This window comes from Rhizophagus irregularis, chromosome 11 (genome assembly GCF_026210795.1).
Source record: "Rhizophagus irregularis chromosome 11, complete sequence".
Classification (NCBI taxonomy): domain Eukaryota; kingdom Fungi; phylum Glomeromycota; class Glomeromycetes; order Glomerales; family Glomeraceae; genus Rhizophagus; species Rhizophagus irregularis.
The window spans coordinates 5,073,382-5,086,492 of NC_089439.1; the positions used below are offsets into that span (position 1 = coordinate 5,073,382).

Genomic DNA, 13,111 nt, shown 5'->3' on the forward strand with positions numbered 1-13,111 from the left:
TATCAGAATCAAAAGTACTTAACCGAAAGAAACAAATTGCTAAAACCACTCAACTGCGAACTTTTTCCATCCCTTTCAATGCATCTCATTATGATAAATCAAACAAGCTTTAGATAATTTAATGTGGTAATATGCTCAAAAATGCCCAATACTTTTCAATATCCCACTTTACTTCGATGAAATAACAAATAGTAAAATATCACTAAAACATTAAAAAACAGCCAATTAAAAAAGTAAATAAATAAAATCATAAATTCAGGAATATTTTTTATGCATTTAAATGGGATTTGGGAGAGATAAGATTTTGAATCAGCGAAAAGCATATACACATTAAAATTCGATATAATGGAACCATCCGTTTCATTAGTAAAAATTTGTCAAAAGTCCGTTATATCAAGAATTCCGTTATTTGTTATGATAATCCGTTCCAAACTCCAATTCCGATATATCAAGATTTTACTTATGATCCGTTATACCGAGGTTCCGGTATATCGAATTTCACTGTGTATTGATTTCTTTTTTTAAAAAAAAGGATGTGAAATTCATATCAATTATGAAATTAATCATCGTTCTCACCAAGGGACTTTCAAATATAACAATAAGAAAAATAACTACGTACTATAGAAATGCGTCACCGAAGATCTGTTTAACTCGAATTTATGACAAAGTAATTAGCGCAGTGAAACACCGATTTGCTGGTAACGCAACATTAGAGAGTTTGTTGTGAAGATGTAAGTGTGTAACCAACGATTCTCAGCCATAATTTTGGTAGTGTTATCTTGTATGAAAATTAAAAGTTTTTTAAAAAAATTTTATTTTATGGGTGGTTATAAATGGTTGTTTAACAATAATTTCTATAGGTGTCGTTGGAATTGCAGAATTGAAATTATGGCATCACAAAATATGGATTTTACCATTTAAATATTTAACAATCATCGAGACCAGCATTATATACGGCATAACCAGAAAAAAATATTTACTTACTTTGTGTAATTTTTGTATTTTTGATATTAAATAATTACGGCATTACGGCGATTTAATATATTACGGTATAAGCTTCATATGCCATAACAGATAACTAATTCTGACGGCAAGTATAATAATTTCCCAAACTTCAGGAATTTAGCACTCGTTGTACTATCAAATCATTGTAATGCAGAATGCTAGGTACTGCAGTCTGCAGCAATTTTATAGCGTGTAATTTTTGTGCGGTGAATTAATTTTTAAGAATAATGAGAAAAGGTAATTTGAGAACTTAAAATTGCATTATGGCATCCAAAGGATTGAATGTTATCATTAAAAAAACTTTATAAAAGACGTTTTTCTTGTAGGATGTAAGACGCTCATCTTATGAGAGAAAGGGAATATACCGTTAGTGATATCGTGTCATAGTGTCATACGGAAAACCATATTTCTGTACAGTAGTAAGTAAGTAATAAAATTTTTTAAAGCAAACCCTTTTAATTCTTTTCAATTAAATATCTCATCCATATTATGCATTGTAACTTTATCCTTTTATTACATTTTATTTTATTACTCATTATATTTACAGTATATCGAATATTTGTATATATTTTTTACGTAGATTTAATACAACGCATAATCTTTTATTGATAAGAAACCAACTTTTTAAAAAACAATTAGTAATTTAATAATCAGTAATTGGTAATTGTCGAAAAAAAACATGTGGTCATGTATTAATTATATTATTGTAGAACCTGTAGAACCATGATGGTTACGTTGACCAATCAGAATTATAATTTTAATCATGTGGATCAGCGGATCAGCAAAAAAATTTTTTGATTATTTGAAGTAAAGTCCAAACTCTATCTTTTATTTTGTCTATCATTACAAAATATAGTACATCTTTATTTATGTTTTTATTCATCCTCTAATAAATATTCTGACTCGAATTTTTTTTTTTACTTTTAAAAGTTTTCCTTTTATTATGTACAAAATTATATATATATAAGTGGTAATAACGCGTATTTTTTTTTTCGCTAGCTTATTATCAAAAAGCTGACATAATTGCATCGTAAATTTCGTAAATTTGTAAATTTGTAAATTTGCGTAATTTACGTTTGCGCATTTACGATTCCATCAACAAGTCATAATCTTTAACGCTTAGCAATTAATGAACTCTCACTATTTAAAAATCACTTATTCACTATATATTTTCTATTTACTTGAACAAATTGAACAAATTGAACAAATAAAAAAAGCATTATTATAGTACCCAACCCATAATTATTATTCCAAGAACGACGAACCTTTTTATTAGATCAAAATAAAAGAATCGTAAATTTCTAAATTAAATTTGGAATAACATATATTTGTTACCTTTACGAAATAAACCAACCGTCCAACCCAAATACTACTATTTATAAAAAGTTCTTAAAAATATACATTATTCTTTTCAAAATCATATCTAAAATCTTTAATAACTCCATCATTTTTATATTTGTTAATAAGTTTTAAATAATCTTCATTACTATAAATATGATCAGAAGTTAATAAAGAAAGTTGAAAACTACCTTTCCAATTTTCTAAAAATGATTCCAATGTTTTTAATGAAAATTTAAAATAATCACAAAATCTTATTTCCCTTAAATTATTTGGTGTAACTTTAATTAATACTTTAGATAAATTATCACCATATAATAATTTTATTTCTTGAGATTCTTCAATTACGTTAGCATCCAACATATCTAATACTCTTAATTCTTTACAAATTAAAAGTAATTTTTCAAATTCATTAAAATGTTTTTTTGAAGAAGGAAAAGTAATAGATAAATGTTCAATTAAAGGACAAGATTCATAAATCATTTTAATAAGAACAAGTGAATCTTCATAAAAATTATAATTTATATCAAAACTATTAATTAAAATTTTTCTAATTTGACCACCACTATTTTTAATTATACAAACGACAGTATTAATTAAAATATAATCACATAATTGAAGAATTTCAAGATTACGATATATTGAATGGGTGAATTTTTCATCATAATAAAAATCAAAAATAGGATGAAAATTAAGTTTTAAAGATTTTAAATTATAAAGTTCTGGAAGTATCTCTGATGGAAAAGTATAAATAGAACCTTCTCGAAAAGTTGAAATAAAATGAGTGAGAGTATGTGATTTTTTAACCAATACCAAAAAAATTTCATCAAAAGTATCTTCTTCAACATAATCATCAAAATCATTTTCCCATTTAAAATATTTTAAATTTTTTTGATTTTCTAATAATTTAACAATTCCACGATTAACTTTTGTATTCGTATTAAAAATAATGATATTTTGAATAAAATAACATATACGAGATAATCCATAAAAATATATAGAATCAATAGAACTATCACATTTTAATTCACATAATGATTCAAAACGTATTATTGCTTCTGGAAAATAAAATATTTGATGTTCCATTGATCTCATATCTAAAAATCGAAAATCTGGACATTTCTTCATTAAAAGTTTATAAACTTCTTGTTGTAAAAGAAATTTATTATAAGGAGAAGAAGAAGAAATATTGATTATATCATTAATAACATTTACATTAATACTTCTACAATAAGATAAATAATCAAATAAGGGTGGGAAATATTGTAATTTTGAGGGTAATTTAATTCCTTGACTTGATAAAGATTCTTTAATTTCATCAGATAAATTTAAAGTAATAATAATAAATAAATAATATTTATTTTGATAATTTATATGATCAAACCGCCAAGGATTCTTCCATAAAATTGGAACCACAGTTTCACACCAAAGTCTATTAACTAATAAGCATGAAAAAAGGGATTTTGAATCATCCTGTAATTCTTCAAATAATAAGAAAAGAATGTCTTTATTAAGATAAGACATTTACAAGGAAATAAAAAAATGTCGTAAGAGAAACCTCAGTGTTCTGAGTGTAAAAGTGTTTAATTGTTTAGATGATTTAAAAAAATGACGTAATTAACTTATCATAGGCATTGATTGAAAAATATGACGTAATAAAGAGAAATTGACGTAACAAATGGCACTAAATACAAACACCGCTTTTTTGTTTGAAGTTTTTTGAGAAAAGAAAAGAAAGAAAAAATTTAATGCAAAACTATAAAAATTAAACTGGAAACGTATATTTATATACATTGTCAATCAAAATATTAATTTATCCATAATTGGTTTGTTAAAAAAGAAAGAAAAACCATCGCCTACCTGAAATAGAGTAGTTTCTCTAACCTACATGTGTTGCCATATGCCGAAAAGACGAAAGATTAAAAAAAAATTGAATTTATTAAATTTAGAATAGATTGATTAAAAACCAAGTTTTTTTTTTTTCCCTAGTAAAAAAAATCATGTTTCAATATTAATAAAAAAAAAGACTATTTATAACGACTCATTTGTAAAATGATAATTAAAATATAAATACAATCCAATTCTTTAATAAATAGTCTATATTGTCATATTTTTCTTAATTAACGAACGCGGTTCGTGAAAAAAAAAAAATTATATATATATATATATATACACACACATATATTTATATATTATTTATTTATTATTTATTTATTTATTTATTTATTTAATTATATATATAAAATAACAGTTTTTTTTCGATCTATGCCGTTCTATATTTGTATATGTAATATGGTCACATGAGTATTACAAAAATTGTGATTCCATTGATAACATCGGTATACAAGACATTTGAAGAAAATAGAGCTATTCTAAAAATAGAAGAGATGTTCCTGTTACATTAAAATAAAATTAAACTTCGATTATATTTTAATTTTAATATAAATATGATGCACGCAGGCTTTACTTTAATTTAAATAGAAAATAATTATAGCAAAACTCCTTAACTATAATAAATTCATTTTACAAGAAATTAAATTTAAATTATACGAAAAAAAAAATAACCACGCATAAACCTTGAGAGTTTATATATATAATATGAGAATTAACTTTAAAAGATGTAAATGGCTTTGTTTTAATTGCATTAAAATTTAAAATAGTATTAAAAGTGAATCAACAATAAACAAAAATACATTATTAGAAACATTCAGATTTATAAGTAGAAAATTGTGATTACGTCATCAAAATCGTCCTATACTATCCAGTTTGTAATCTTGTTTATTTCGTGTACCAAATTACCAATAGTGGATAGTTATTTGTGATATTTTCAGATCGTAAAAAAAGCCACATTCTTTTTCTAGATATTTGACGTAATTTTTTCCATTCTTATTACTCGTTCCTGTTCTATTGTGTTGAATCAATAAGATCATAGTATAACTTATGTTACGCAAGATCATAATTTTGATGAAATTCAAAGATGGTAACTAATAAATAAAAAGATTATTCAAAAAAAAATTCTATGTTACACAACATTAAATTTGGTTGTCGATCATCTTTAATATAGAAAGATAAAAATAATAATTGTCTACTTTTACACTCTTGTACGTTTACGGTACATTCCATTATTTAAAAATTGGAATGTTGGAAGAACCGTGTTGTACAAAAAATGATAATCAGTTCGTGTTCCGTGAAAAGTATGATATAAAATGCGCCATAAAATTTTTTTTCGGATAAAGTTACAATAAATGTTTAGTAGATAACTTTATTTAGCATACATTAATCAAGTTTGCTTTAATCGATAATTCCATTATTCATGAAAAAAAAATTTTTTTTAATATTTTCTCTGGTAATTAAGTGGGAAAAACAATAAATAGTTGAGGACCTTCTATTTATGCTGAGTATAATTTGACCAATTTATGCTGTGTATTAATTTAAAGGAAATGAAACAATTAATAGGCAGTTCCGCAGTAAATGAACCGAGAATACGGTAAAGGAAAGACGTTGGAGACTGGAGGTTGGAACGGCTGGTTACCTCCTTATCTTAACCATCACTTCATGAGTTCATGACGATTATTCTAAATATCGACCCACATTATTCTTTTTTTAGTCCTGATTTAGTTAGAAGGTATGCTAAAAACCATTTATTAATTTTTTGTTGTTATACAATATCATTATTGATACATTTTGCACTTATACTTATTTTCTTTATTAAAAAATTCACAATGTTATAATGTTGAACATAGACTTTTACTTTATTGACAAGCGTTAAAAATAGGTCTATCGATCAATTGATCGATATTAACTTTATTTGCTTCGAATTATTTTTAGGTAATATTTTGGCGTATTATTACTATTTTTTTTGCCGCTTCTTTTTGTTTATTCTCGAAAAACAATTATATCAACATTTTTCGACAACGGAAAACTTGAATTATTTGAATTTATGAAATTCTTTTTAAAAGTATTATTTTATTGATTGAAATCTTTAAATGAGGTATTAAATCAATTCATTAATAATAAAATTTTTGTCCTGAGATTTTTTTCTTACTCATATCAATTAGTGAAGTCAAATATACAGTAAATATAAAGAAATGATGTATTCAGACATACTGTACGATAGTCGGCATTACAGATTTTAGCAAATTACTGTTCGGCGTGACAAATTTTTCGGTCAATTTGGAATATTATTTGTGTCATGTGATCTGTAGTGCCTGCCAACATTATATGTGATTCTGACCAGCATTATACTTCCGACAGGTAGACTCTATTTATGCAAAAGAACAAACTTTAAAAACGTATTTTCCATAATATAGACGTAAATATTACATGTAAATAAGGCGTAAGGCTCATGGAATGTTTTGATTCAGATTTTTTGGCGCATCTATTTTTAATAATATTTTTAGAACAGTTTATAATTAATTCTCTGTCTTCTGAAATTAGACGATCGGAAGACTGACTTTACAAAAGTTTTTATATTCTCAGATATATATATATATATATCCTCAAGTTCAACTACTTGTTTTTTTAACAAATTTAAGGATGTAATCTGATTTAATCGTACTAAAAAAAAAAAATTATCAAGTTGCATTAGTATTTACATACAAACATAAATAAATTGTTAAAAAAGATAAAACCAAATGTGGGCGAAACCTTATTACCTGTATGAACTTGAAATAATGCTGAATGATCGACAACACCCACAGTTAAAATTTCTGTTAATGGAAAAACACAACACGGATCAACTAACGATAAAAGTATATAAATATACAAATATAAATACAAAAAAAAAAATCAACATAAATAGAATAAAATAATAAATATTGATATTCAAGTTTCTATTTTATAAAAGTTATAAAAAAATTCCATTCTAATTATATCATTTTTTTTTTTGTTTGATCTTGTACGAGTTATATATCCAAAATGAACCCAATGTTTATTCAAGAAATTTCTCAGTGATTAACAATTGTATAAAAAATGAGCATTATTACTTATTATATTTTAACCAATAATTACACAGTATTTGTAAAAAGAATTAATTTTACGTTCACCAGAAATTAAATTCATCGGAGGTGAATTTTACCTTAATTTAATTAAGATATAAAAAATTGTAAAAATTTTATTTTTTAGTTTTTTTTTTTAAAAAACTGAAAAAATTTAAAATTTTAATATAATGTATTATAAAGATGAATTTTACCTGGGATGATTTTTATTTTTTACCCCTGGTGAATTTTACCCTTGGTGAGCGTTAAGATCACCCTTGTAAAAATTAGAATTTAATGATATAAAAATGTACAATCATTATTTTATTCATTATTATCGACTTTTTTACCAAATAATTTATTAATTTCAATAAAGTTTACACAATTATCAATACCCTAAATTCATAGTTTTATACCAACATCATCTTTATTAACAATTTCTTGGCTTCAAGCTTTTCTTTTGACTTCCAAGAGCCACCTTCTTTCTCTAATAAACAATACACTAGACCAAATTCTTAGGCATTACATTAATCTAATGAAGGAAATAAAAGTTACAAATAGTGAATACTATTAATTTATTGACTAACGAAATATTTAACTAAATATACAGTAAAATGTTATATTTATAGTCAAATCTTTTGTATACCGTAAACGGTTGACGAAAAACTCGGATATAATACAAATTCAGGAATTTCGGAAGTACTATACTGCGGGGGATACTTTCTTTTAAGGGAGTGCAGATTTAAAAATATTTTATAATGATCTGCTGTCGATATTTGGTTATGAAGAAAGCGATAGTGGTGCGAAGACAGTGATATTAGTAACAAAGGAATAGTGAATAACGAAGTTGATTTCAATGTTAAAATGAACGTGTATATGAAGGAAATGTATTTTGTAATGAAATGTACGAAATGTACGTTTTAATAAATATATTGTTTTCAATTATAATACCGCTAAAGTACGATACTCCGGTCCGCAAAAAAATTCTGAACGTTTCATCATAGTACATAGGTATCCATTCATTTAATCAAATGGATATCCGGAGAATAACAACTATAAAAAATTATTTTTTTTTGTTTATTGAAGGGACTAACAAATTAATTATTGTTTAAAATTAAAATATGATATTTGCTATTCGGTCACGACAAAATTTTCTTTTAGACGACGAACAACTCACTCATAAAATGTATTTATTCTCATCATCCGAGAAAGAGTCATGGTAATTATAAAGAAGTTAATATCATTGATTTTTAAAATAATTAAATAGAAGGAGCAGCTAGTCCCAAATTCTACCGCTCTTGGTGGAGACTGGATTTTCATGTAATATTTAGTGAGATTTAAGGGTAAAAAGATCTCATAAATAAATAATGCTATTTAAGAGCAAGAGAGAGCTCACTTCAAATAATTTAAGATACATATTTCCATTTTCAGTTCTACCTAAAAGGAAAATGGTCTTTTAAAATTCTCACCTTCAATTTTTGTCTACTTTTGCGAAAGGCAAAGTTATAAGACATTTTGAAAAATAAGGGTATTCATACAGTTTTTTGAAATGTATTATATAATAGATAAAAAAATAAAATAAAAAATGATCTGAATAATATCTTTTTTTACCTAGCAAGTAATTATAATTAACAATTATACATAACCCGGCTGCAGGTCTAATTAAATAATGGGTAACGCAATTTTTAACTGCACCTTTTAACATTGGGTGAAAATGTATAATAGAATAAAATACAAAAGTGAAATTTTAGCAAGCGAACATCTGATAGATATATTCCGTTTAAATATATTGCAAGAATATGATTGGTCCTTAAGTTCATTAAAAAAGGAACAAGCAAGAACAGATTTAACTAATGATTTAGATAATGAATTACGAGTATATAAAATTAAGAACTTCATAAAAGAATTACCGATATATGAAATTTTATTTAAAAGAGGGAATAATGCAATTATAACGGAAGCATGTATCAGATGTTATAGTAAGATCGATAATTATAATATGCCAGAAAATTGGGATCATGTATGGGAATGTACGAGGAATGAATATACGGAAGAAAAAATTGTTCATCACTTTTACTGAATTAGAACGGTTAAAAGTGAAGCGTTAAATAATATTATGATATATTGATATCAGATAACACGCATTAAAATATAGAGAATTAACGAGGGCCAAAGAAGAGAAGGAGATGGTCAAAATAATATGGGAACGTAATTAGTACTTGAGCGTTAGAAAATATATATGGTTGATGAGTTATAGAAAAAGAATCAAAGGAACTTAACGTTACAACAAAAGATAGAAAACGTAAAAGAATAGAAGGCAATGTTGAGGAAAATAATAATAGAAATTATGAAGCGTAATAAAAAATTAAAAAAATAGAAAAAAACATAATAACAGGAAAAATTGTTAGTAATAGCATTATTAATGGAAACACATATAAAAATAATTGGGGATACGTTAATATACAAAATTACGGGTTAGTAGATAGAATAACCTAATATTTCTTAGTGCTATTTTTTATTACATAAATGTAATTTTTTATAAATTTCATTAAATAATAAAAAATGCGCGTTACTAACAAAAAAAAAACTGCGCCTTCTAACTAATAAGAAAATATATATGTTTAACTTTTTACCATATTTTATATACTTTATCAACCACATTAGGGGAATGAAGCGACATAGTTATATAAAAAAATTTATTTGAAGAATATTTTTGATAATGAAAAAGACGAAAAAAAATTTTTTTTTTTTTATTAGTATTCTTGAGAGCATAAGAAATTGGCGTAAATTTACCACAAAAAAGATGTGATCTTTTTTCTACACAGTCTTCATATTACGATAGAATCGATAGATGTTGTTTTTAGTCCCGGCATAATTGGCGTTAGCCAATAAGCAGAACACTATAAATCACGTGCTCTTTCTTAATACTCTAGTACAAAATTATTAGAATTTAAGAACCTTCAATCTCGACTAAGTATTCTAGACATATATCCATAAAATAAAGAACAACCTCCACCTTTATCAATTTTCCACTGGCGTCCCTCACTAACTAATACGCCGCTCCCATCTTCTAATTACCTTTCTTCTACCCACCACTGATCCACCGCCAGATCGAGTATTTAATCCGGACTAGTGAACCACGAGTACTGTACATCGTCATATAGTAGTCTACCATCGTCATATTCGTTTGTGGAGAAAACATAACCGTCCTTTCAAATTAAAGGTGTAGTACGATCCAGACTGCTGTGGCGCACGCCACTATATTATATAAATTTTGCGTTATATTAAAATACTTTGTGAAGTTTTAAAATAAATATAAATGTATGGGTGCAATAGTGTATTGAAATTAAATATGAAGAATTACCGTATTACAACTCATTTTTGTCTATGTTGTCTGATAAATTACTGATAACTTTCAATACCAATTAAAAAAATCAAATTTCGAAAAAATAAAACACTCGATGAGCATCGTTAATGATATTTAAAATACCAAATTTCAACTTCACTTTATAAAATTAATTCTTTTTATTTCTAAGAAAAAAAGTTGTAGATTCGTCTGAAAAATTAAGAACGCTTAGAAAGAAAATTAAAAACGGAAAATCAAAATAATATTATCATCTAACTTCACTAATTTAATCAAATAAAAAATGATTCAATTATTATGTTGGTGAAATTTCGCATTTTTTATCCTTTTCATTCAAGAAAAATGATATTAATAATTAAATGCCGTCGGATTATCCGATAGATCTATTCAGATCGGAAATTATTTTTCGTTTAAAAAGAAATAAAATCAAAATATTATCCAATCATCGAACCTAAAAGGACAGAGATAAATAAAATAAATATACTTTATAAATTAACATGAAATCCAAATTAAAATTATTTTAAATTGGAAATCAAATGAAATTGATTATAGCGTTTATTTAGATTGCCGTATAATTTGTCATCTACGATTCCATTGATACTTAAGATTATTTCTCAAACGAAATTTACCATATTCCTTTTGAATTACTCTTTGTAAAAGTTCTATCGGATTACAATTAGCCTATTCATAAATGCATTTTTATTGGTTAACTGTTAACTATATAGAAAGAGCGAAAGAAATTAATATAAACTTTTAATTTATCTTTAAAAATAAAATAAAAACCAAATAAAAAAGACGTAATTAACTTACTAAGTGAACCAATATAAATTGTATAAATCATTCTCTCTTTCTAGAAAACAAATAATAATTTTTTTTTTTGGAAAAATAATTTAACTGACGATCAATTAAAATTTAACAGTTTCCCAGTAAAAAAAGACAATCCGTTTTTTATATTCCATCTTTTTTCCGTAAAAGGCTCATGTTTCCGGAATTAATAATCTTATATCCCGGAATTTATTTACATTTTCCATGAATGGATCCGTGAAAGGCTCACTTTTACGGAATTTTTATAGAAATAATGAATAAAAAATTTTTATAGGTTTCAAAATATGTACAACATTTCGGTTAACTTTGTAAATGATTGAGTTTGCATTAACAATTTTTGGAAACTTCTGAATGAACCTATTGATTATTATCTACTATAACCGTATTCAGGAGACATGATGATTTTAATTAAAAATAGGTATATAACGATAACCGGGCGTGCGTATAATGCAGATATAAATAGAATGTTATATATATTTTTTGCCGTTCGTTATTTCTACCCCATTTGAAATAAAAATTAAATAAATTACCGTATTAAGTACTCTGTTGAGTAACATGTAATTATTTTATTATTAATTATTTATTGTCCGAAACGTCGGAACGACACTAAAAATTTCAGTCACGTGTGTAGTAAAAGGAGGTCTGTCTAAGCCAATCACGTACTATTTATAGCTCTGGACTTTCCGTCTTTCTGTTTCTAGTTAATATCTATCTAATTAAAAAAAATTTGGTCATATTTAGATTAACCTGTTTATATTAATTTGAATCGTGTAACGTGTAGTATACGAATTGATCGAAATAACTTCATATCACTTACAAACAAGAAGAAAATATAATAAATTTTTTATTGACACAAAAAGACGTTTTTAATTATTTAATTTAATATTTCTTTTTCGTCCAAAATATTGATTTTAAATCACTTAATTTAATTTTCTTCGTTTTCTTTATAACTTGAAAAACTTCAAAATCATCCACATCAAAGGTTCCTATCGGTATACCATCAAGTTTGGGATAAGAACATGGATTATCATCAGGATAACTTGTCCAAGTACCATCATTATGTAAATATAAGTTATTATAACCAAATATTAGACCGAAATATGGATAACAAACTATATAATATTTATTACCATTACTATAACCTACTTTTGCCATTTGGACGTTCTTTTTATTTGTAAATGAGAATAAAAAACTATCTTTCGTGCGTTTAAAAGAACCATTTGTTGAATCCCATTCAAGTGGATTATATCCTCCAATTATTCCTTCAGAATTTTTAATTTTTAATACAATTATAGTAGCCCCCCTATTATCACACTTTTTATGAAATTCTGTGGCTGTATTACCATCTCTGCTAGCTCTATATAAAAGATTAAATTTATAAAGACTAAATTTTCTTTCCCCATTTCTATCAATCCAATTTGTAAGTAGGTTAACATGTCTTTGATCAATTATCACGGAATTGATATCTTTTAAATATCTTGATGCTAAATTATTAAGTTTTGGCTTGTATTCAGGAATCATGTAATAATTCAAAAGATCATTTCTATATTCCTTTGATAAAATTTCTTCATAAGGTTTAATTTTGATCATATAATCCTTAGGA

The 13,111-nt window shown here is 25.4% G+C and overlaps 3 protein-coding genes across 3 annotated transcripts; 1 reads left to right on the plus strand and 2 right to left on the minus strand.

Moving 5' to 3' along the window:
- Positions 1-2,002: 2,002 nt before the first annotated feature.
- OCT59_003571 (uncharacterized protein) lies at positions 2,003-3,867 on the minus strand (the record flags this gene model as incomplete). The annotated part of the gene is made up of 1 exon (XM_066145700.1): positions 2,003-3,867. The coding sequence occupies one exon, from the start codon at positions 3,865-3,867 to the stop codon at positions 2,395-2,397; it is 1,473 nt and encodes a 490-aa protein (XP_065996397.1). The 3' UTR covers positions 2,003-2,394.
- Positions 3,868-9,033: 5,166 nt separating this feature from the next.
- OCT59_003572 (uncharacterized protein) lies at positions 9,034-9,399 on the plus strand (the record flags this gene model as incomplete). Its single annotated transcript, XM_025327139.2, has 1 exon — positions 9,034-9,399. The coding sequence occupies one exon, from the start codon at positions 9,034-9,036 to the stop codon at positions 9,397-9,399; it is 366 nt and encodes a 121-aa protein (XP_025172682.2).
- Positions 9,400-12,387: 2,988 nt separating this feature from the next.
- On the minus strand, positions 12,388-12,663 carry OCT59_003573 (uncharacterized protein; the record flags this gene model as incomplete). The annotated part of the gene is made up of 1 exon (XM_025311347.2): positions 12,388-12,663. One exon carries the CDS (start codon positions 12,661-12,663, stop codon positions 12,388-12,390), a length of 276 nt encoding a protein of 91 aa, XP_025172681.2.
- Between the last annotated feature and the right edge of the window lie 448 nt (positions 12,664-13,111).